The sequence below is a fragment of the Artemia franciscana genome, chromosome 5 (genome assembly GCF_032884065.1).
Source record: "Artemia franciscana chromosome 5, ASM3288406v1, whole genome shotgun sequence".
NCBI lineage: Eukaryota > Metazoa > Arthropoda > Branchiopoda > Anostraca > Artemiidae > Artemia > Artemia franciscana.
In genome coordinates this window covers 37,755,782-37,780,750 of record NC_088867.1, presented here as the reverse complement: position 1 = coordinate 37,780,750, position 24,969 = coordinate 37,755,782, and the positions used below count along the sequence as shown (strand labels likewise).

Sequence of the window (24,969 nt, the reverse complement as noted above, 5' to 3'; positions counted from 1 at the left end):
CCGGCATTTACTAAAATAGGGGAAAAAACTGCTGAATCTGCTGCCTCGTCAGGGTCAAGTAGTCAAAATAAAAATGACTTTAGAAATTTCCTTCCGCCATCATATGATAAGTCAATATTTTTAACACCGGTTTCTGAACAAGAATTAAAGAATGTAGTTACTCTTTTGAAAAATGGTCATTCTGAGGGTATTGATTGATCATCGACATTTCTGTTGAAAGAAATACTCCCCCAAATTTCGCACATTTTATGTCATATAATAAACCTGGCATTTAAGAATGGGACGTTTCCTGCGTCGTTAAAAGACTCAAGAATACTGGCTCTTTACAAAGGAGGAGAGAAAACAAATCCATCAAACTATAGGCCTATATCGCTCCTGTCGGCTTTTTCCAAAATAATTGAACTTTATCTGTATAATAGAATAGTACGTTATCTAGATCATTTTGATGTGATAAATCACCTTCAGTCGGGATTTTGCAAATGTCACTCTACCGATCATGCGGTCCTATTACAGACACAGTATGTCCATGATATTCTTGACCGTGGAGAAATTCCAGCTTCCATTTTTCTTGACATTAAAAAAGCGTTTGATTCAATATCTCATGATAATTTAATACATAAGTTGGATCGTTACGGTATAAGAGGGCCAGCAAAATCCCTAATAGCATCTTATATTAAGGACCGTTCTCAGTATGTTGATGGAGGTGATGTTTCATCTGAAATAACTCGTCAATCTAATACCGCTGGTGTCCCGCAAGGGTCAATCCTTGGTCCCCTACTTTTCTTAATTTATGTGAACGACCTGAATAATTCAATGAGAATATTTGGTTTAAATTTGCAATTTGCGGATGACACTGCGTGTACTGTCTTAGGGAAAGATGTGAGCTGTTTGAAACTTGCATTGGAAGAAGCTTTCAACCATCTTCTATTGTGGCTTGAGTCAAATTACCTAGCTCTTTACGCTGATAAAACGAAATTTGTCGTTTTCTCGCGTTGTAACGCTGCAGTTCTTGAGCTTCAACTAATTGAATCAAGTGATTTTAAAATAAAGACTTTGAAGCAATGAGATGACTTTATTATGCACTTATTCATTCTCATTTAATGTTTTCATCATTTGTTTACCTTAACACATTTAGTTCTCATATTATGCCACTTCAGAGACAACAGAACAAAGCTTTACGGGTCCTTAAGAGCTACTTGCCTTCCCCTAAATTATATCCAGCGAAGTCGTCAGCTGATTCTCTGTATTGCTTCCTTAATATTCTTCCTTTAAGACATTTTGTGACGGTTGAATCTATCCTCTTCAAACTGAAGTATGACCGTGGTTTGCTTCCCTCGTTTTTCCGTTCCTCGAAACTTTTCTCACTTAAAAGTATTGACCACGGACTTCAAACTAGAAATTTCAATAAATTATATCAGCCAAGAATAATAAAAATGAAAGATCGAATTTTTCCCTTCGAAACTCGGTAATTCGGTATTGGAATATTTATACGTCTAAATTGGATACTTCAAAATCAATTAAAAACAGCTAAACAAAAACTTAAATTTTTGTTGATTTATTGATAATTTTTTGTGATAAGTGAATTGTTGTTGGTTGGAGGGGGGTCGCCTTTGGGATGTTAAGTTTGATCCGATTTTATATGGTTTTTTATGATACTGGACCTAGGCATTCTCCAGGGTTCTTGGTATCTTTTATTGATTTTTATGTTTATTTCGCTGGACGCGTCAACGGGTGGTGCTGTCGACCGGGCAATTGACGGGGGAATATGTTTAATTACACTTATTTGAATTGCATGTAGTGAAATATGGATGACGTATTTATTTAAAGAAGTTTTTTTTCCATCCCGTGCATTACGAATTTGTCTTCTCAGCCGGGTTCTGGACATTTTGTAACTTGTTTTATTATTAAATTGAACCTGAACCTGAATTCTGGCAAACTCATCGAGTGTAAAATATCCCCTGAAAAGTTCCTTTACATAGAAAACTGTCCCTCTTGCAAAAGTCCTCCCAGTAAAAAATTCATCATCTCCTCCCAACCCGTAAAAATGTATATATATATATATATATATATATATATATATATATATATATATATATATATATATATATATATATATATATCCCAATAAAGAATACTATACGTAAACAATGGGCAATTTTTATAGCTTAAAAACATTTCCAACATTTCAAAAAAATTTCATATAATCCCCCTGTAGGGGGATTATTTTATCTCCAAAGACATAGTTATTATGAATAAAATAGCTACATCAAAATTTTGATCGTATGATTTTGGGAAAAGAGTGGTGTAGGAGGGGGCCTAGAGCTTGTCATTTTCGTTCGAATGAGTCTTCTCCTGACTTTCTAGGCACTATAGGCAACAAATAAACACGCATCCATGATCTTTCTTTCGGCAAAAAAAAAAATAAATAAAATTCTACACTTATGGAGATATGAGCGTGACAACTCCACAGTAGGGTTCTTCGATACCCTGAATATGGCATGATTTTCGTTAAATTCTATGTCTTCTAGGGGGCCTTTCCACTTTTTTCGAAAATCAGATAAATTTTCTCAGGCTCATAGCTTTTGATGGGTGAGACTAAACTTAATAAAACTTGTATATCTGGAATCAGCATAATAAGCCAATTCTTTTGATATATCTATTGGTATCAAAATTCTTTTTTTTTAGATTTTCGGTTACTATTGAGCCGTGTCGCTTCTTACTTACAGTTCATTACCAGGAATTGTTTGGTTACCCATCAAAATCCAAATCATTGAAATATTGATAATTTTTCTGCGTTATCAAAAGAATTGTATTTAAAAGACTGTACAATTTCATGAAATATAATTAAACAAATAGAAAAGGTTTTAATGAAAGTAAGGAGCAAGTTTAAAACTTCAAACAAATTGAAATTGCTCTGTATGTAAGGGGGACTGCCCCCTTCTTAACACCATGCTCATTAGCAAAAGTTTTTTAGTGCTTTGAAAATGTTTTTTTTTTTTATTCCAAATTTTCTGAAGAAATTTGGACAAAAGCCAAACTTTACAGTAAAGAGTAAGGAGCCAAGGAGGAGACAACCTCCTTCATATAGAGAATAATCTGTTCAAATAGGTTTCAAATCTGTTGCTTGCTTTCAGTTTTAAAGCTTCTTTTTTGTTTAATTTCTGATTGTTTTCCAAGTCATACCCAGGCCTAACCAAGATGTAATTTGAGGCGCCGGCCTGTTAAATCCCTGATTAATTGCTTTAAATAATTGTACATTGATTAGTACCGTCCTACATTTAAATTCGCCATTTCAATTTTGGATAAAATTTTGATTTACTTAGAAAAATCTGTGATGAATAGCAATTTTGGTAAAAAGTCCTTGATAATATTACTACTAATGAATTTCGGTTGGATGAAAAGGAGTATTATTCTTTGCATGGATGGAAATTATGTGAGACTTATGATCTTATACATAATTGATAGCCTCTCTTATACATAGCCTCTACAATAGTATTTTCTTATCGATAAATAAATTAAACACATTTGTTAAAATACATTGAAGTACTTCATACAAATAGAAAAAGAAAAATGTCACCATTTAAAATTGCTGAAAACTAAGTTCCTAGCAGCATTTACAACCCCAAAGAAATTTCCTGGCGGATTGATGACGGTTTGGCTTGCCTTTTCCATCTCTGTGTTGGTAGATATGGGAATGTAACATTTTAGCTATGTATCGAAACATTTTAATCAATTTCTACTCCCCCTTACCTATTTCAACATATATCTGAAGCCTACCTATAACGTCTACGGTAGGGTTCCTTGATATGATGTTGAATTAAAGGTATTTTCCTATAATATTTTCCTTGATCTTGAGTATTTTCAATAAGATCGCTTGTATTTTTGGGGGTGGTTCCCTAGCTTTCAAAAACCAGGCAAATTTTTTCATGTTTTTGGTTTTTTATGGGAAACAATAAACTGAAAGAATTTTATATATTTAGAATCAGTATAAAAAATCGATACTGCCAGTGTAGCAACTGTCATGACAATTCCATTTTTAGTTTTGGTGAATATTGGCCAAGTCACTTTTTACTTCTATTTCTTTTTACCACACACTATTGGATAAAACTCTCTTGCGGCGAAAATTTTTTTAGTCTGTTCGTTTTATTTAGTTGAATAGGACAATAAAAAGAAAGAGGGTCAGTTTGAGAGCTGGATAGTTAAGTTCAAATTTAATTTTTCTTTTGCTATTCTCGTTTTTTAATGCCCGAATATATAAGGGATTTAAGTTTGAGGGGAGGGGGAACTGTCCTGTTACGAAAGAGGTACATTTTAGCTGGCCGTTATAAAATCAAAACGTGGTATCTATGCCGGTAGGATGATTTTTGAACATCTATTCCTTCTTTAAACTATTCTTAGACGTAGGAAATTGCATAAAAACAAGTCTACGTCTGTTATAATCTACGGAAGCAATAAATCTGTCTGTAATTTGGTTTGAGTTTAATTTTCTTTTAATATTAAATACCTAATAATTAAAGATATTATTGATTGAACAAATTGATCCCTTTGCCAGGAATCCTTATCGTTTAAAATTTCCTGTGTTTATTTCATCTTGCATGCAATTTAATTGCTCTTTTTATTAGAGACTTTTTTCCTAAAAGTATTGAAATATAAATTTATTCCTACCAAATAACATCCTGAAAATATTCCCTGTCACCCAGCTACCCCTGCTGTTTTGGTGTCTCCCCCCTGGAGATTTTTGTGCTGGCGCCCTTTATTGCTTATAATTTTTTAGGAAATGGAGCGAACACTTTTAAGCATAATACGATTTTGCCAGAAAAAAAAAATGGTCGCACTAACATGTTTAGTCCACCTATTTGTATCCTTTTGATAAACAACAGTAAACTCTTGACAAGAGCCAGAAACAAATTTTGATTCTGGGGTAGTAAAAGCCAGAAATATATTGTGTTCATTTTTGGTCTGATCATTTTGGTGGAATAAAAAAAAACAAAAAACATATATACAGCCAGAAAGTATAAGAACACGAAGTATCAAGCTCATTACTCTTCAAGGGGCTCTGATTCCTCGGTCATAAGGTCTACTAGTGAAGTGTTGTACATGATGTTCTTATAAAAAGGATGATTAAGACTTATTTTCGATTTTCTGATTGATTTCCCATTTCCATATTTGGGTTTTAGCATTTTGGTTATTGTTTTAAAAATTTTCGCAACTATTCTAATCGAAAGAGCTCTTCATTTTCCAAGTTTGTATTAAACTTCAGATTTCCAAATGTTTTCTCATACCGCATCCAACGTAGGTACGTCCAGCTACAATAAATTAATTTTTTTTGTATCAACGCCAGATTTGGTGCACATCTGTTTAAAATTTGGCTCAGTCAAGTAGTTCTTCTTTCTTTTTTGATCATCTGCAGCCACTTGTATTTTACCTCTTAAACACTGCACAACGTTGACTCAAACTCTTGGGATTGTGACAAGGATATCAAAATTTTTCTTTGCCTGGTCTATTCGGGCAAGGTCAGTGGCACACTCTAAGTGGGTTAGACCTGGCTCTAGGGATATCTAATCGAGATGTGACAGGTTGCTACCAGATGAGTGAGGTGTATAGTGCGAAACCATATTTGACACAAACATATTTCTGTTTTGTGAGCTATAGGTGTCAGAATAAAGTGTCACACCTTCCAAAAACTCATCAAAATTACAGAGGCTGGTGAATAAGTATGAGGCCACCTCAATGGCCCCTTTGTCCCCCATTGCTTCATGCCAAAGGTCCGTATTTCCTTATGAGAGATAACATGAACTGGGAAATGGTAGGTCCTTAGCTACCGCTTATATAAAACAAGTTTCGTTTTAAGATCTGGTGTTTGTAAGTAGGCTAAAGCACCGGACCTACTGTTTTCCTTCACCAGATTTTGCTGATGCAAACATCTTCCCTTTTTCAATGGTATGCTTTAATGAAAGTGGAGTCTTGTGTTGCTTCTGATGAAGCAACATGTGTTGCTTCATCAGTGATGGTAGATTGTTCTTGAATAAAAAATTTTTGCATATGCCACAAGAATTCTTTGCTGAGCTCTTAGATTTTATAGCTTCCAATTCTCCTCTTCCCAAGCAAAATGTCGTCATAAAACACTTCTTGCAAACCATTTGCTTCTTCCTTTTCTCTTTGGTTTCTCGATTCTTTCGTCAGGGCGAGTACTATAAATTGGTTACTTCTCGAGCTCTGTTCCTTAAGACGCTTCAACGGACACAGAATCCTGAATCTTTTCTGCCAGTATTTCTTCATCAATATCAAAGAAAGATTGATATTCTTATTCATATTCTGAACCTCATCCATTAAGGTTCTAGTATTCTGGTCCAATCTGGCTCATAATCTCTGCTCAGTCTTTAGAGGGGGCTCAGTTTATATGGACTAAACACGTTTACGCTGCATTACAACTGGCTGAAATGAAACTGGGTACGTTCCCTGGTCAAAATCTCTAGCTTTGGGAATAATGGACTAAACACTTATTCAATATACCAATTGACACAGAAAAAATGAATCTAGATGGCACTCAAACTGTATTTCACAAAAAAGGACTGAAAACGTTTACGGATAATGTTACATATTATTGGCTTTTATTTTTGATTAAACAAAAAAAAAATAAAAAATTTTAAATGAAAGTAAGGAGCGACATTAAAACTTAAAACGAACAGAAATTACTTCGTATATGAAAGAGGCTTTTCCTCCTCAACGCCCCGCTCTTTACGCTAAAGTTTGACTCTTTCTCTTAACTCTACTTTTTAAAACAGTAAAAAACTTTAGCGTAAAGAGCGGGGCGTTGAGGAGGAAAAGCCCCTTTCATATACGAAGTAATTTCTATTCGTTTTGAGTTTTAATGTCGCTCCTTACTTTCATTTAAAAAAACTTTTTTTTTTGTTTAATTTCAGGACGTTTTTGAATCAATGCATGTTTTGATCTTGGCTCTCCGCACATAAATAATTAAAACGAAATTTGCATATTAATTTTTTTTTGGCTAAATGGCTTTCTCATAGGTTTAATCGAAAGATTTTGAGAAAAAAGGAGCGAGGGGGGAGGCCCAGTTGCCCTCCAAATTTTTGATTACTTAAAAAGGCAACTATAACTTTAAATTTTTTACGAACGTTTTCATAAGTAAAAAATATACATAACTTACGAATTAACTTACGTAGCGAACTTCTGTATTCGTATGTTTTTATTGCGTATATGAGGGGATTCACCCCTCGTCGATACCTCGCTCTTTACACTAAAGCTTAAATGTTGTCCCAATTCCTTAAGAATGACCCCTGAATCACAAAGGCCGTAGAATAATTAGTTGTAATTACTAAAAATACTTTAGCGTTAAGAGCGAGGTATTACGAGAAGGTAAACCCCTCATATGCGTTATAATGTCTTTTCGTTTTCAGTTTTAATGCTGCTCCTTACTTTCAGTAGAAAACACTTTTCATATTTATTGTTTCATTGTTTTTTTAAATAATGCTACAAAATCCTGTGCCCCCTCCATTGAAAGTCTCTTCCCTCATGAGAAGTTCCTCCATAGAAAGATCCTCCCATATAACCCCTCCCCTTAAACCTCTCCCCCCAAAACCAAAAAATTCCCCCAGAAAACGTCTGTACACTTCCCAGTAACCATAACTATATGTAAATACAGGTCAAAGTTTGTAACTTGCAGCCCCTCCCACGGTGACTGCGGGGGAATAAGTCGTCCCCAAAAGACATAGTTATTAGGTTTTTGACTATGGTGAATAAAATGGCTATCTCAGAATTTTGATCCGGTTACTTTGGGGAAAAAATGAGCATGGGAGGGGGCCTAGGTGCCCTCCGATTTTTTTGGTCACTTAAAAAGGGCACTAGAACTAGGGCATTCCGTTAGAATGAGCCCTTTCGCGACATTCTAGGACCACTGAGTCGATACGATCAGACCTGGAAAAAAAAACAAAAAACAAATAAACACGCATTCGTGATTTGTCTTCTGGCAAAAAATGTGAAATTCCACATTTTTGTAGATAGGAGCTTAAAACTTTTACAATAGGGTTCTCTGATACGCTGAATGTGATGGTGTGATTTTCGTTAAGATCATATGACTTTTAGGGTGTGTTTTCCCCTATTTTCTAAAATGAGGCAAATTTTCTCAGGCTCGTAACTTTTGATGGGTAAAACCAATCTTGATGAAACTTATATATTTCAAATCAGCATTAAAATGCGATTCTTTTGATGTAACTATTGGCATCAAAATTCATTTTTTAGGGTTTTGGTTACTATTGAGCCGGGTACTACAGGGTACTTCCTTACTACAGGTCGTTCGTTACCACGAACTGTTTGACACTCATCATTAGCACAGATAGTTACACTTTAGAAAAAGATTCCTAAAGCACGGTTAAGATTAAAGCTACAAACATATTTCTTCCACAATATATAAAAAGCGAATTAAAACTTTAACTTATCAAAAAATCGTTTATATTACATAGGAAACGAGCATAAATTAACTGAAAATTAAACTTAGAAACGAAGGAAAATTTTGATTAACGATGATGTCGATTTGACATAAATAAAAATTGAAAAAAACAATTGACAAAATAAGATTTAATAAACTATTTCTTTCTAACCTCGTTCTCAATACGTCAAAAATATTAGATCGTTTTTTTTATTAATAATAAAAAGAAAAGCTATTCCATTTATATATATTTTTTTTGTTAAACACATTTTAATGTTTTTGATCAGAGCAACATCATCATAGAAAATCTTTTGGGTCAGGGAAGGGCAGTAGAAGGGTACGTGGATCAGGTTTAACTAGAAAAGATATCTGACCCAAGAATGAGCTTTAATTCATGCAATATTCTAATTTCAACAATAATATAAGATTTTCATTTTTTATTAAAACACATGAACGATGTCTTTGTTCTAATATGCTATTTGCAGTAACATTGGTAACTGCTGTTGAGGCTGCACAGATGATGTCAACCATTTTGGTGGATTAGTTTAGCCTTTCAGCTGTTTTAACTAAATTAGTTATTTTTGAATTTTATCGCAAGTTAGCCAAAACTGCGGGAAGTTTGGCAATTAATTTGCCCTCTGATTGGATTCAGCTCTTAAAAAGAGACTATATCTTCAAATTTGGATCAAGGAGCCATATTATTAAAAACATCCATTCCACATAATGTGGCTTGAGGAAACCAAAATGAAAGGACACATAACGGTTTATTGTGTCAACGCTAATAAATTAAATAAAACATTTTTTTTAAACTGAAATTAAGGAGCGATATTAAAACTCAAAACGAACAGAAATTACTCCGTATACGAAAGGGGATGTTCCCTCCTCAACGCCTTGCTCTTTACGCTAAAGTTTGACTCTTTCTCTCAACTCTACTTTTTAAAACAGTAAAAAACTTTAGCGTAAAGGCGGGGCGTTGAGAAGGGAACATCCCCTTTCATATACGGAGTAATTTCTGTTCGTTTTAAGTTTTAATATCGCTCCTTACTTTCAGTTAAAAAAAACTTATTTTTTTTTTTTAATTTAATTTCTGAACGTTTTTGAATTAATGCATGTTTTGATTTTCGCTCTCCGCACATGAATAATTAAAATGAAATTTGTATATTAATTTATTTTTATGAATAAATGGCTTTCTCATAGTTCTGATCAGACAATTCTGAGGAAAAAGGAGCGAGGGAGTAGGCCTAGTTATCCTCCAATTTTCTGGTTATTTAAAAGGTAACTTAAACTTTTAATTTTTTACGAACCTTTTTATTAGTAAAAATATACGTAACTTACGAATTAACTTACGTAATGAACTTCTATATTCGTATGTTGTTATCAAGTATATGAAAGGGTTCCCCCCTCGTCAATACCTCGCCTTTTACACCAAAGCTTAAATCTTGTCCCAATTCCTTAAGAATGACCCCCTGAACCACAAAGGCCGTAGAATAAATAGTTGAAGTTAATAAATCACTTTAGCGTAAAGAGTGAGGTATTAGGAGTAGGTGAACCCCTCATATGCGTAATAATTTCTGTTCGTTTTAAGTTTTAATGCTGTTCCTTACTTTCAGTTGAAAACTTTTTCATATTTATTTTTTCGTTGTTCTTTAAAAAAATGCTAGAAAATCCTGCGCTCTCTTCATGGAAATGTTCTTCCCTCATGGTAAACTCCTACACGGAAAGATCCTCCCACGTAATCCCCTCCTCCGACTCACTCCCACCCTAACGCGAAAAAGTCCCCCTGAAAACGTCTGTACACTTCCTAATATCAATTACTATATGTAAACACTGATTAAGGTTTGTAACTTGCAGCCCCTCCCACGGGGACTGTGGGGGAGTAAGTCGTCTCCAAAGACATAGTTATTAGGTTTTTCGACTATGCTGAATAAAATGGCTATCTCAGAATTTTGATCCAGTGACTTTGGGAAAAAATGAGCGTGGGAGGGGGCCTAGGTGCCCTCCAATTTTCTGGGTCACTTGAAAAGGCACTAGAACGTTTAATTTCAGTTAAAATGAGCCCTCTCACGACATTCTTGGACCACTGGGTCGATACGATTACCCCTGGGGAAAAAACAACAAAAAAACAAACAAATAAACACGCATCCGTGATCTATCTTGTGGCAAAAAATGCAAAATTCCACATTTTTGTAGATAGAAGCTTGAAACTTCTACTGCAGTGTTCTCTGATACGGTGATTCTTATGGTGCGATTCGTTAAGATTCTTTGACTTTAAGGGGTGTTTCCCCCTATTTTCTAAAATAAGGCAAATTTTCTGAGGCTCGTAACTCTTGATGGGTTAGTCTAAACTTAATGAAACTTATATATTTAAAATCAGCATTAAAATGCAATTATTTTGATGTAACTTTTATTATAAAATTTCTGTTTTTTTAGAGTTTTGGTTACGATTGAGCCGGGTCGCTCCTTACTACGGTTAGCAAAAAAAAAGAAGTTAAGAAAAAAGGGAAGAGTTAACTTTGACAAAATGGTATCTGGTATTACTTCCAATTTTTGTTTCCTTAAGTGGTCATGCTTCAGAATTCCAAGTACTGCCATGCAAAAGCTTTTAATTATGTTTTAAAAAAAACCTTTTTATTGCTTGATTTTTACCGATTTCGAGTATTCAATTGTTATTAATAGGTACATTTTCCTAATTCCTGTATATTTTATGTCCTAAAGCAAAGAGCTTATATCACATTTTCATACCCTTACTTTTGTTTACAGATGCTTTTGTTTACTTTTGATTACTTTTTGATTACTTTTGTTTACTGATGCTAAGAGAAAAAAACTGAAAGTTTCACAGTGTGTTTTTAAATTCCAGGACTTAATTATGTTATAAACAACTAATTTAGGTATTCTTATCTCTTTTATATCCTTACCATTTAAAATTTGAAATTATAGCTACTGGTGAAAGATCGACTGGAGAAATTTTTTCACTGTCTAGATTTTTTTTTCATCCCACCGCCTCTCCTCTCAGTAGTGGTAACATTATTATGTTACAAAATTAATAACTGCAGTTACATAACACCTAAATTTGCTTCAAAATATTTCTGTCTACCTTAAATTCCCCTTCTCCAATTTTATTTATTAAAACCCTAAATTCACCCAAATAAAAATATGATTTTTACAGTATCTTAAACAGCACTGTACTTAACAAGTAGACAGGGTTTTTAAGTTCCAATTTTCCAACTATTTAAAAGAATAAAATTCACACTCACTTTTCTTAGTTCTTAAGGAAAAAAATTATGAAAGTGAACAAAACCTCTCAAAAGATTACAACAAATCATTTAAAATCCTTTTAAATACCCCTGACAACATTTGAAATGGAATGATTTGAAAAATGACAACATTTGAATAGTTGACAAAATTATAGATCCATCTCCAAATTTTATTTTTTCAACCGCCTTATTTTCATCTTTGGCCTATGTCTTGTACCACAGGTCCAAAACGCCTCAACTTCTAGGATAAATTGAAATCCTACGAAGAAAACAAACTCTTACCTCGACTTCTTTGGTCTCGTTTGTTCTATTAATAGTTTTTTTAATTGCTTTCCTGCAGATTGTATTTCATCAAGATCTCGAGTCTCTTCACAAAGAAGTTCCGAAGTACATGTTGCCAAAAGAGTTGGGTGGGGATGGGCCAACAATTCAACAGCTAACTAGTAAGTATTTACTATTTTGATCATGAAAAAATTAAATGTTTTTAGCCATCGAGTAATGCAAAGCTTGCTACTTTTTAAATGTGTAAAATCTTGCTTGTAATAACATTGAAGGGATAGAATGGTCTGCTGGTGTATGAGAAGATAGCTTGACGGAATAATGCAGGTACAGACCTAAATAAAGGCAGAATCCTTTGAAAAAAATGTCAGAGGGTTTAGACCATGAGTTGATGGTGCAATGATGTGTTCATTTTGTAACCATTTTGCGAGCACCGGCTCTAAATAAGCCTAAATAATAGGCTTAATCTTATCATTTTAAGTTATTATTTATGTGTTGTTGAAATTTGGGAATTTTAATTTCTAATCTTGATTAGTTTCTTTTCCGGATCTCCACCTTATATGAACGTGCAGTAAAAATATTTTTAAGGATGTTCAAGATTCGTGGAAACTAAGACTGTGACTTAGAAAAACTTCTTTCCAGTCATTCAAAGGGGGTTGGTCTAAAAATTAATAGTAAACTATGTAGAATGTAGATCCATAAAAATTTTAATTTTTTTTTACTAGATTAGGGTCAAAAGAGGCTGGTAAGCATTGGTGTAACTATAAAAAAGGAGAAAACTAGATTCAAGGTCAATTAATCAATAATAAACTTCAAACTGTTTAACGATTTCTCTTTTCATTGTCAACATATTATTGCAGGCTTTCAACTTTGAGATTAGTGCAAATTTTATTTGGGAGCTCAAAGTCACCAACAAAGCATTGAGGCATAGTCTCTTAGTAGAACATATCAAACACCACATAACAGCTTCAGAAGCTTCCACAGTCACGGCCAAACTTTGTTCTAATTGCCGTTATCTGGTAACGCTGTGCAACACTGTTGTTGTCCCCCACACCCTCTACATTGTATTTTTCTGGAAGATTCTTAAAAACATTCATAAATTGAGAATCCACTCCACTTTCTTCCATTTCGCAAAATATCTACTGAGATATCCATTTTTGACCATGGTCCCCAACTTGTACACTTTTCGTGTGAAATAGACCTTTTTTTCATTGCCCTATTTCCCTCCACGGACCGGATTTGCACTCTTTTTGCCCATTATTTGCTCTTTGCACTCTCTTATGAAATGATGATAGAAAAAGTATTAAACGAAATGAAAAATTCAAATTAAATTATTTAAGCGTAAAAGATACAACAGCTAGCCGGTATAATCTATGTTATATCTGCCTGGGCCGTCGTCCATGCATCTTTCTGGTATTTTCAACCACTTACGAAGAAGTAGATCAAAGTAACAAGTGCAAACGTAGAAGTTTCAACATCAAATTCTATAGAAGGAAGTAAAAGCTGTTGGGCTCAAGTATTCTTCTTCGAAATGGAAAAATGAATTTACAACATACACTAAGGTGATGGAGAAGCAACAATCAAAACAAACCTTTTTAAAGTCTACTCTCAAACCGATAAATTTCTTCAGAGACTTTAGGCCTATGAACCATTTTAAAGCGCGAATGACCCATCTTTGCTGCTCATAGCCAATTTTTTCTGAAATAAAAATCTTATATTACCAGCAACGGGTCCAAGAATTTTCTTTGGAAGGGACCTATACTATCAAAATGACATAAAAGGGTACATTAGGAAAATAGGGGGTGCATAAAGTTGTTGTTTAGACACTTCTTGCTACCTTAGAAAGCAGTTGAGTTAGGTGAATGACACTTTCAGAAATAAATCAAGGGCAAAAATATTTAAGCCAATTGAAAATGACAATGAAAAATGGGTAAATATTGAGCAGTTCATATTATTGACCTATGAATAAAGTGAACATACCACTGTATGCCGTTTCTTATGCTCTTTCCGAAAATAATAATCGCTTTTGGCGCAAATTCACTGAACTCCACTGCTATATACCAATTCATGGTATATATTTGAACATTAGGGGAGGGGGTGAAGTTTAATTTTACCTCTATAGTCAGAATTGCATCTTGATTTCAAATTTAACATTTATTTGAGCGAGAATGGCCTTCCTACTACTCAACAGGATGGATTTATTCCCTGATGTTTCTAGTGTAGAAAATAATCTTTTCTTTTTTTCCTTTTTTTTACATAGGAAGCGAGCGTAAGCAAATATCTTATTGTTTTAACTTGTCTCTTTTTTAGACTTGCATACTGTCTATTGTGTGTCAGTTGTATTTTAACCTTATTGTTCTATAGAGTGTAATGGAACTTATGATTCTGCAAATTATGCAAGATATTAAATATTTTTTAATTCTATTTATCACTAGTTGTATTTATTGAGTTATCTGTATGAGCTTGAACCTGCACGGAATTCATAGAACCTACACATTTTGTAAATTCATAGCATCTTCCTCTAATTTCGGATCATCTAAATTACTTAATCATTTCAATTCTAAATGAAGACTGCAATAATAATCCAGTAATCTGCTTTTGTTACTTGTATACCTCTGATATTTACCTCCTGAACTTCTTCATTTAGCATACGCAAATTTTGATTGAGCGAAAATACAAATTCTTTCTTTACTAGAGATCCATCATTTGTTTTCAACTCAATTAGTAAGAATCAATGATTCTTTGTTCCTTCATTAAAGTAGTAGTCTGGTTCTATTAATTTCTTTTGGATTACAGCACTTGAAAATACAGAAATGTTACAGTTTAATGGTAAAATTTCAGGCGCATCAAAAAGCTCTGAAAAATACAGATTATCTTCAATTTCTATCACTTCATATTCAATTTCATTTATCACTTTCAGATAAATCTTCAATTTCTATCTGATCTCTTTCTGTTGTAAAATCGTTAAAGATAACTAAATTTTGACATTTGGAACCAGAATTTCTTCAAGACTTAAAGAAGGAAGGGGTAATATAGCAAAAGCAGACAAAGCTAGGTTATCTACATCAATGCTATCGCTTTTATTATTACTCGCAACCAAAAGATTGATGTCAGTTTTTTCTTCCAAGACATTCATATTTATCATTAAATCTTTATATTTATCTTCTCATAAATTTTTATAAATTTTTTGAAAGTGTAAGTAATCATAACTCAAGTTCAAGAGCAAATTGGTTTTACCACATCCAGAGTTTCCACAAATCAATAGTCGAAACGACCGTTGAGGTGCTAGAAAATGTTGATTTTTAAACGATCTTTATTTTTCCACATTTATGTACTTTAATAGGTGCCTTTCCATCCATTTACTAGTTAAAAAAAAATTGTAAGTAAACTTCAAACTTTGAAGCTTATAGCTTTGAAGCTTTAGCAGTGAAGCTTATAGCTTTGGAGCCTATAGCTTTAAAGCTTTAAGCTCATAGCTTTAGCTTTGAGGCTTATATCCTATAGCCTTGAAGCTTATACCTGAACTTCATGGATTATAACTAATAGCTGAACTTTATGGATTATAGCTTCAAGAGACTAAATCCCCAGGGTACCATGCCTACTATGTGTTTCGAAACCTTTCTGCTCGTGTCACTATGGTCTAGGGCTTTTTTATTTTGTTTTCCTAAGAACATTCTATGTTTGTTTGCTCTTAAAGTATACTAAGTTTCTTATAAGCCTTTTCCTTTTCCAAATAATAAATCTTTATAGTTCTGTAATGTTATTTTATCTTTAGCGCTATTATTTTTGATACGTTTTGATTATTTCTTTGCTGTGGTTTCATCCTCACGCTCATTTAAATAAGTACATACTTTTGATCTTAAACATACAAAATCAGACATTATTTTTTTAGATGATTCATCCTTCATTGTATCTACTCCTTTTTTATTGAATTCAGGGAAGTTATAAGGGTTATCATTTTTATAATCGGAAGTACTGAATTTTTCTTGGAGGTCAGCCTTAGTGTCTTCATAAAAGTTCTCTTATCTAAAATTATAAATAAAGCTATCCGTATCCATATAACATAATTAAGTGTTTTCACTATATCTTGGTTTCATGTATAATGGTTTCATAATGAAATCCATACATCAGAAACATGGATAACTCTAACACAGCAAATCCAATTTAGATAAGTTTATCTAGATTTATTTTTGACTTGGCCATTCTGGCTACCGAGAAATTCTCGCTAAAGATTATTTACGATTTTAAGTTATGTTTTTAGTTATTTTTTTTGTTCATTTCTCACGGTTATCCCAAAACAAGCATTATTCATAAGTTAAAAAATCCTTCAATAAAATCATTCGTTCCCTAATGTCATAATTTAGTATTATGATTGATATTTTCTTTTAATTAGGGGTAACTGCTACTCAGTGAATGCTAGTATTCTATGTACGTTTTTCACTACCAAGCCATGTTTGAAATAAAATTTTAACTTCTTATAATGCAAAACATAATTTATTTTATTATTTAAAGTTGCACCTAATTTATATTGAAAATTTTCAGGAGCTAGAGGTAAATCTTTATGTAAATTGTGTAACTCGCTTGGATATTCTAAATAAACTTTGGAAAGGGCTCCAACGTTATCCTTATTCATTTCTAATTGAACGTAACCTTTTTATTGTTGGTGATAGTCTGAGATGTCATTTTCTTATATTGGTATGGTATATCAATAAAGATAGTCTTTTTCGGGTAAATTTTTTTTACGTTGTCCAACCATATAAATTATTAGCATCTAAATACAATAAATAATTTGAAGGTTTGATTAAATTTTTTCATTGATTTATTATTTGCTTTAGTATATCTTTTCATACACTGAGATAAATCTGCTCTTATCCATCTTTCAATAAAGGTATATATATCTTCGTTAGAAAATAATGGAATTTCAGTTTTAGAGCGTGTAAGAAAAGCTTCCCTTGATAGTCCTGGTGCTGAAAAGAAGAGTAGTGGTTTTGTTTTACTATTATTTAAACTTAAAATTGAGCAAAGAGGAAACGGGTTTAATTTCGACAAAGCAGTGAACAAAAAATAAAATATGAAAATTACACTTTAACTAAAAAAATAAATAAAAATACTCCGAATATTTAGGCCCCACGTCCGGGAGGCTTTCTCAAAAGAAAAAAAATTTATAAAATTATAATATAAACAATAAAATAAATAAAAACAACTCACATTATAAAACAAAACTCCTGCACTGACGGTAATAACTTTAGAATAAAACTAAAGCAACTGTATATAATGAAACTTTCCTCTGCCACATTGCTGTATAAATGGGAATCTTTTAAAAATGAAAATTATAAATACTCGCAACAGAATAAAAGCAGGTCACCCAACCCAGAATCAAATCGAAATCTTACAGGTTAATGAAACAAAGTTATGAATTATAAATTGAATGGATTTTTTCATTTGCTATTTTAGCTGCAGTCCGTTGACTTCTTACAGCATTGACCTTGCTTTGACTTTCGTTCGCAAGGCTATTACTTGTTTCGGGACAATTATGCAAATCAGTACTCGTTGAAGTTTTTGACTGGTCTTTAATTAAACTATTATAAATTGAATTTGTCTTAAAATCCCCTTCATCTCTATTAATACTAATACCCCCATAGATAATCTTTTTTATTTCTATAATTTCTCTGAAACTTTGTAAAAGTCCTAGAAATTTATCAACCATTTTTGTCTGATCAAATAAAATATTGTGATGAAGAAAATTATACACGTGTTCCGCTATAGCAGATTCAAATGTTTCAGGTTTTGTATTCTGTCTTAGCGAGCAATCTATCACATTTTTGTGTTGTTGTAGCCTATATTGTAAATTCTGCTGTGTTCTACCTACATAAAATTTACCACAAGAGTATGGAATTTTGTATACCCCCTTTTGTATATTTCTTGGAACTTTATCTTTTCCATTATTTAGCTATGAGCTTATATTTTGTCCTGATTTAAAAGCTGTTTTTATATTATGTTTTTTTTAAATTCTCTCCTTAATTTCTGTGACAACATTGGGATATAAGGCAAAGTTATGTAATTTGTTTTTGAGTTGACCCATTTTTTCTAATATTATAGGTTCCAGTAGCTTTTTTTCCTTTTGAGAAATCATATTTCCGGGATACCCATTTGCTGCTAGAATATCCTTAATAAAAATTAATTCACTAATTATGTATTCTGGTGAAGCTAAATTCAACACTCTATCAAATAAAGAAATAACTACCCCCCCTTTTTTACTTGGATCGGGTGATTTGATGCGAAAGACGAATAACGGCTGGGGAAATTATTCCTTGCTATTTACTAATTTTGAGACTCTCTCGAGAACTTAGATATCTGTTAGTGCTTATTAATATGTTTGATAATTTAAATTTGTTTAATAATTTTAATCCGTAATAAATGGAGATCGATTGTATGTGATGTAAAAAGGTTACTAGAGCCAATTCTTTAACTCAAATAGGTTTCAAAAATAAATAAATTGCCGTTGATTAATGGTATTTGTACATTTTTTGGTTAAAAAACAGATTGTTTTTAAAAAAGGAAGCAATGGAGAAAAAACCTGGATAAAAGGATGTGATATTTGTACAGATAAGAGTAGCGTAGAAACAAAATTTTAGAGCCCTATTATTCAAACCTTTGAGGGATTGATGATTTATATAGAAAATAAAAAGAAGATGGTTTTACTGTATCAAAAACTAAAATCAAAGAAGTATTACAAAACCAATATAGTTATTCTCTACACCATCCATATTATCATACATTTAAAAGAAGAGGCGTTCAGATTCATAATTTTCATTTAAAGGATCAAACGGGTAAGGATTTATTATTAAAATACAAAACCTAAAAAAATACAAACATGCAAAGGTAAAGAATTTGTTATGAAAAATGTCCAAGTATTTTTAAGAGTCACGAAATTAGTTCGTTCTCATCTTGAAATTGAATTGAAATCTCAAATTACTCGACGGTTTAATAGAACAAACACACACAAATTATGGAAATTTACTCATAACAAATAAAAACTCTGATAGACGTATTACTCTCTTTCGTTGACATTCATAACAATTCTTATAATAGATCCATCAAAATGAAACCAATAGAAGTGAGTAAAAAAAGAAATGAAAACAAGGTCTGCACTTATTTATTACCTGAAGTCGAAGTTCAAAAAGCATCCATAAACCAACTCAATGTTGGTGATTTGGTTAGAATCAATAAAAGTAAGGGTGTTTTTGTTAAAGTTTATCTACCAAATTACACAACTGAATTGTTTGAAATAGCTTTAGTGGAACATACAACCCCTATGACGTTTGAACTGTCTGATAAAACTGGTGAACTCATTATTGGTGGCTTTTACAAAAAAGAACTCTCAAAAATTATTCAATAAAAATATTCATTTCTGTAAATAGATCCTATAAAGTTAAATAAATTATTAGGAAGTATAGAGAAAAGTAGAGAAATACAAATAAATATAGCTCAAGTGCGTTTCTTAGAGCAAGCTGAATTTTGTGCAGAAAATTATTCAATTTTGTAACTTGAAAATTCACAATTTTTGAAAAAAACTGTGCAGAAAATTATGCAGAAAATCTGAGTGCTCTAATCGCTGAAGCAGAAGATAAAAATAAAAATATGATTACTAATAAATTATATGAAAATGACAATTTTCTAATAATTGGTTTTGATTATTTATAGTGGTAGCAAAAATGAAGCCGAACAGTCTTATACAAGTAATCCGATCATGTTAGGTCGAAACACTGGTTTTGCAATAGCTTTAACTTAATATACACTATGGTACTCATGGTATAATATTATGTTAAAAGATATGGTAAATGGGTATAAAGATATAAAGATATATGGTATAAAGATACGTTAGATTACAGGGAAAAAAGGATAAATGGGTTAACCTTGTTATACTCAATAGGTGGTATTATGAAGAGGGTTTAAATTATCTCTTAACAGGTGATTTCAATACATACCTAGATCGATGCCAAATCAGTATATCATCCAATCTAGCAACATTGAAATTTTTCATTATTTTGAAAGAGAATTATAAATTTTGGTTTAATAGTGTCTTATGTTTTATTTTAGGGTTTTAAAATGAAGCTGAACTAAGTAGTAAATATAATGAAGATACTAAAGTTCCTAATATTACAAGAAATATAGATAAAATACATATTCACTGCTCATTAGTGGATAGTTCAGTTGTTAATGGGAATACAGCCTCAGATGTGATCTGGATTTTTGGTCCAAAAACAGAACCTGGAACGTTACTCCGTGAGATTCCTATAGAAAGGCAATATCTTCCAATCAATCAAAACGAATATATAAAAGCACTAAAATGTCTATGGCTGATCTATTAGGTAGATTACTTGATCTGAATGGGGAGAATATTGAATATGTTTCGGATTTGAAAAACGTTTAATGAAATTATTTAGTAAAATTTATCTATAATAAGTGTTCAAGTTTACCCCCTATGTATCTTCCAGAAAGCATTATGCTGCTATTAGTAATAAAGCTTCTACCCATTGGCTAAAATAGCCTCCATGGTACTTAAATAATTTTTAAATGGCTTATGAAATATTTTATATCTTTTCACAGAAAATGTTAACCCGACTAACCTGGCTTTTTTGTTTTTGGTTCTATTTCAGACAAACGTGACATTGCAGGAATTTGGCTGGAACTTGGCAAAATCAAATTCTTGCAATATAATTCAAACAAATTCTTGCTTGAATTAGACGACATATAATTATGAATGTTCTGAAAAATAAAGGTTTGAAGCTATATGCTGACTTTAAGTGCTAGTCCTGAGCTAAGCATAAGCCATAAAAAGTGTTTGGCATTGTTTGACGAAAAACATTACGAAAACCTTTTTTATACTTTATATTTCTCATCACAAAATAAAAATGTGAATTTTTTACACATGTCTTTCAATGAAAAATTTAAAATGAGCTTTTTAAGGGTTCAAAAATAAATAAATGAGAAACCCTTCCGACACCAAAATAACCAAAGCCTGTGTAGCTTACGATATTTTTATTATCAAACAGTTCGTGGTAACGAACTGTAGTAAGGAGCAACCCGGCTCAATAGTAACCGAAACTCTAAAAAAAATGGAATTTTTATAATAATAGTTACATCAAAAGGATCGTATTTCCATGCTGATTTTAAATATATAAGTTTCATTAAGTTTAGACTTGCCCATCAAAAGTTGCGAGCCTGAGACAATTTACCGTATTTTAGAAAATAGGAAGAAACACCCCTTAAAAGTCATAGAATCTTAACGAAAATCACACCAGGAGATTCAGCGTTTCAGAGAACCCAACAGTAGAAGCTTCAGACTCCTGTTCTTTCTTTAAGTTTTTTACTGTTTTAAAAAGTATAGTTGAGAGAAAGAGTCAAACTTTAGCGTAAAGAGCGGGGTGTTGAGGAGGGAACAGCTCCTTTCATATACTGTAATTTCTGTTCGTTCTAAGTTTTAATATTGCTCCTTAGTTTCAGTTAAAAAAACTTTTTTTTTTTTTAATTTCATAATGGTAAAGAAAAGTGTGGAATTGTCGATCAATGAAAATTTGTCTTCGCAGGTTGCATTATGTTTAGCGTTACTGTTTGACTAACACATGCTTTAACCTTTGTTCTTGCAATTATTCTTCTCACAATTTTATACTGTATACGATTTTTTACATTCTTTTTCTTTAAAACTAACGGAAAGGTTACAAACGTTTAAAAGCAAAAATTGTTAAAATATAAGTAAATTTAAGGCTGTGTGGTACAAAGTAATAAAATCATATAAAGCCCAAGGATTCGCCTTGCCAAGTAGCTATCCTCCATTTTGCCCGTTCTCGGACAGCCTCGCTCTCTCCATGATCAGGTTTTATCCCTTAGGTGTCATTTTATTATTTGAGGATAATCTTGCATATGCCTAGGCCCCAGTCTTTAATATATACTACTACTACTTAAATGTTTCAGAGGAAGCAAAGGAAAAGGTGCTTGAAAGTCGTGACTTTTTGATCCAAGAAGAAAAATACAAATCAATTGAAAGCAAAAGACCTGGAAAGCCAAAAACCTCTGAAGATTTATTTGGTATTGTTGGCGTTGATGGAAGCTTCCGCAGGTTGAATATTGATTAATGTATATTTTTGTGTGATTTTATCAAATATAAATTGGATATGTTCCTTTAAGGAAATTCCTGCAAAATGTTTTTCTCGGTCAGATACAGTACATTATATATACTTTTTAGAAATCATAGAAGCCAATTTAAAACTAACATAAAGCTTACTTTAGAAGCGACTTAATCGAACTGACTTAAAGACAATTCAAAAATGTAATTGGCTTTGAAGACTAATTGAGAAGCTAGATTTACTTTCGAATTTTATAGAAACTTGCCCTTTACAAGGGCACATCTAGAAGGTGAAATTGCCGGGCTAGACACCCCCCTCCAAAAGTCCTTCCGACTCGAAAAGAGGTTTTTAAGATGAGATTAAAAAACCTTTAAATCTCTCAAATAAAATCTTTTTATTTCTACACCCATGCAAAAATTCTCTGGTAAACCTCAGCCCGCCTCCCCTTTCTCATAAAAAAAATATAGATACCGTCTTAGCAAGTTGCATTCATATTTTTATTTAAGAAAAATAGAAGCTGGGTAAAAACAGATAAGAACGTAATGGATTTAAAAAAAACCTAACATAAAGCCGCTTCAATTGTTTTCAGGCTTAAAAGCTAATCAAAAGCTAAAGTAGCCCAAAAGCTGAAACTCTACGTTTGATTTTAATATCTATGGGACAATAAACGAAAGTACAGAGCCCATTTTCATGACTGTATGCATGAAGACAATTGAGTTTCATTACTAAAAAAAACCTTAGTTTTCACGGTGGAAGTAAAGAGCAATATTGAAACCTTAAATGAATACAAACTAATGCTTTTTAGGGTATGTAACATGTACCTATAAAACTAGTTTAAACTAATCGACCGATGAATTAATCGCTCTTTGATATTGTCTATGGCACAAATACAGATTACTTTAGGATATTTGTATATGGTTTGAATTTGCTTACTTAGGTGAAACTTCTGGAATTTGAGCCCAACCCCAAAAACGACTCTCATTTTTGGTTTTTAAATGGATATTTGACATGTAAAATCCTAAAAAGGGCTTATGCTAGATTTACCTCTCACCCGAACTATCAGTCTTGGGTTTTTCTACAATTAGCCATGGTTTGATACCCGCAACTAATTGATTTAAATTAAGGCTAAATAATAGTCTTTTATCTTCTAAAACAACATTCTTGCTTTAAAGAGTTGCTTTTGTTTGAACTAAAACTTCTAATTAAAAAAAAAAAAAAAAAAATCGTTATGACAACGAAGAAAGATAGGAGGAAACTGGTCAAGTTGATTGATCTAACTTATCAGTTTTGAGAAGATCGGCTAGAAAATCTAAGTTTTCCAAGGTATGGCGTTTAATACCTTTGTAGCTAGTACACCTTTGCTAGCCAGGGAATTTGAATCCATGTTTTTTGTCAATTTCACCTTTGTTTCTTTTAATTTTCTATACTACTATAGGAATTGATGTTTCTATCTAGGAACAAAGCCTAAAAATTATGAAACAACGAGGTCAATTTAAAAGTAAATATTGAAGTTTCCAGATTTTTTTTTCGCATTTCCAATTGTTTTTATATTCTTTAGTCCACAACTGTTGACTTATTGAAGAACAACACGTCTCCTGTCCATTATTTTTACCTCACCAATTTGAATGGAATGGTTGTCAGGAAAACTTTAGAAAGAACTCATTTGATGTAATTATGAAAATTCCGTAGACCCTTTTAATGACCAAATGAAAATAGGGGCAATCAACTCCTCTCTTGTGCCCTCTTTGCCCCAAATGCACACATCGGCCCCCTCGTGGCATCGATTGCAAATATCCCGCAAAAAATTCAGAACATTCGTAAGGTCTACTAAAGGTACCCTTAGATGATACAATCCACTCTGGTACAGGCCCTAGATATACTAATTATCCATTGTTCTATTAATGTTCTTCTGGCTGAATTACGCTGTCTGTTAATCTAATTTAATCTATTGGTTTTTCAAGGACCATAATTGTGTATTTTGCAGCCCTTTTCCAGGGACTATGGAGGGCAGTTTCATCAATAAAAGGACAGTTATTATACCACTCAACTATGCTAAGAAAAAGGCTATCTCAAAATTTTCATCAGGCGGCTTTAAGGAAAGGAGGGCTTTTGGAGGGGAAGGTTAGATGACCTCTAATCCTTTTGTCACTTAGAAAGGGCACTAGAAAATTTAACTTCCTTTGGAATGAGGTATTAAACATCTCTTTATGATGTTCTGGTAACCCTTTATCCCTAGTAGAAAAGAAAAGAAAAGTGGGACAGAGGTCAGTGCAAAAAAAGGGATTTTCCTTTCTGTTCAAATTTGAATTTATTCCACTTTAAAAGGTTTTTCACCATGCTGATTCCAATGGTGCACTTTCCATTTGATGTGACACCTTTTTTCGACGGGTTTTGGGCTTTTGTTCTACATCACCATAAATTTATTTTCGATATAAACTTTTTAATTTTAAGCAGAACCGAAATAATAGTTTCCATTCTTGAATCAATGCCAGTCAAAAATTTTTTCTCACTAGAGGATTTTTTATTTCTAACCGCAATTTTTTACTTTTGGCTACCAAATACCAAGTTCCATAAAAACGAACAAAATGTATAAGTTGTAACGGGGAGGGGGAAATTTGTGTCAACCCTGGATGAATAGCTGTTTTACTTTTGAACTATTTTAGACAAAAGGGACATTTCAAAATTTTGATTTGATGCAATTTGGGAAAAAGGAGGATGGGGATGGTTGCCCTTGGATCACTTTTAAATCTTAATAAGGGCAGCAAAACTTTCGATACAATAGAATCCGTATATGTTTGCAATAAGCAACTTAACTTGCATAGCTTACAGTCCTTGCCCCTGGGTCTGAGGAGGGTTTCAACAA

At 32.6% G+C, this 24,969-nt stretch overlaps 1 protein-coding gene and 1 long non-coding RNA gene across 2 annotated transcripts in view; one reads left to right on the top strand and one right to left on the bottom strand.

Moving 5' to 3' along the window:
- The window catches only part of LOC136027372 (alpha-tocopherol transfer protein-like), a 56,711-nt gene extending 34,540 nt beyond the window's left edge, over window positions 1-22,171 (top strand). The window contains exons 7-8 of the mRNA XM_065704558.1: window positions 12,041-12,143; window positions 21,955-22,171. Coding sequence (XP_065560630.1) covers window positions 12,041-12,143; window positions 21,955-22,115 — 264 coding nt within the window. The 3' untranslated portion in view covers window positions 22,116-22,171. The remainder of the gene's footprint in view (window positions 1-12,040; window positions 12,144-21,954) is intronic.
- On the bottom strand, window positions 647-17,722 carry LOC136027373 (uncharacterized). Its single transcript, XR_010617586.1, has 3 exons — window positions 17,188-17,722; window positions 13,571-13,677; window positions 647-1,392 (listed from the first exon to the last, which is right to left on the bottom strand). It is a non-coding gene; the product is annotated as an uncharacterized LOC136027373 (long non-coding RNA).
- Window positions 22,172-24,969: the final 2,798 nt, after the last annotated feature.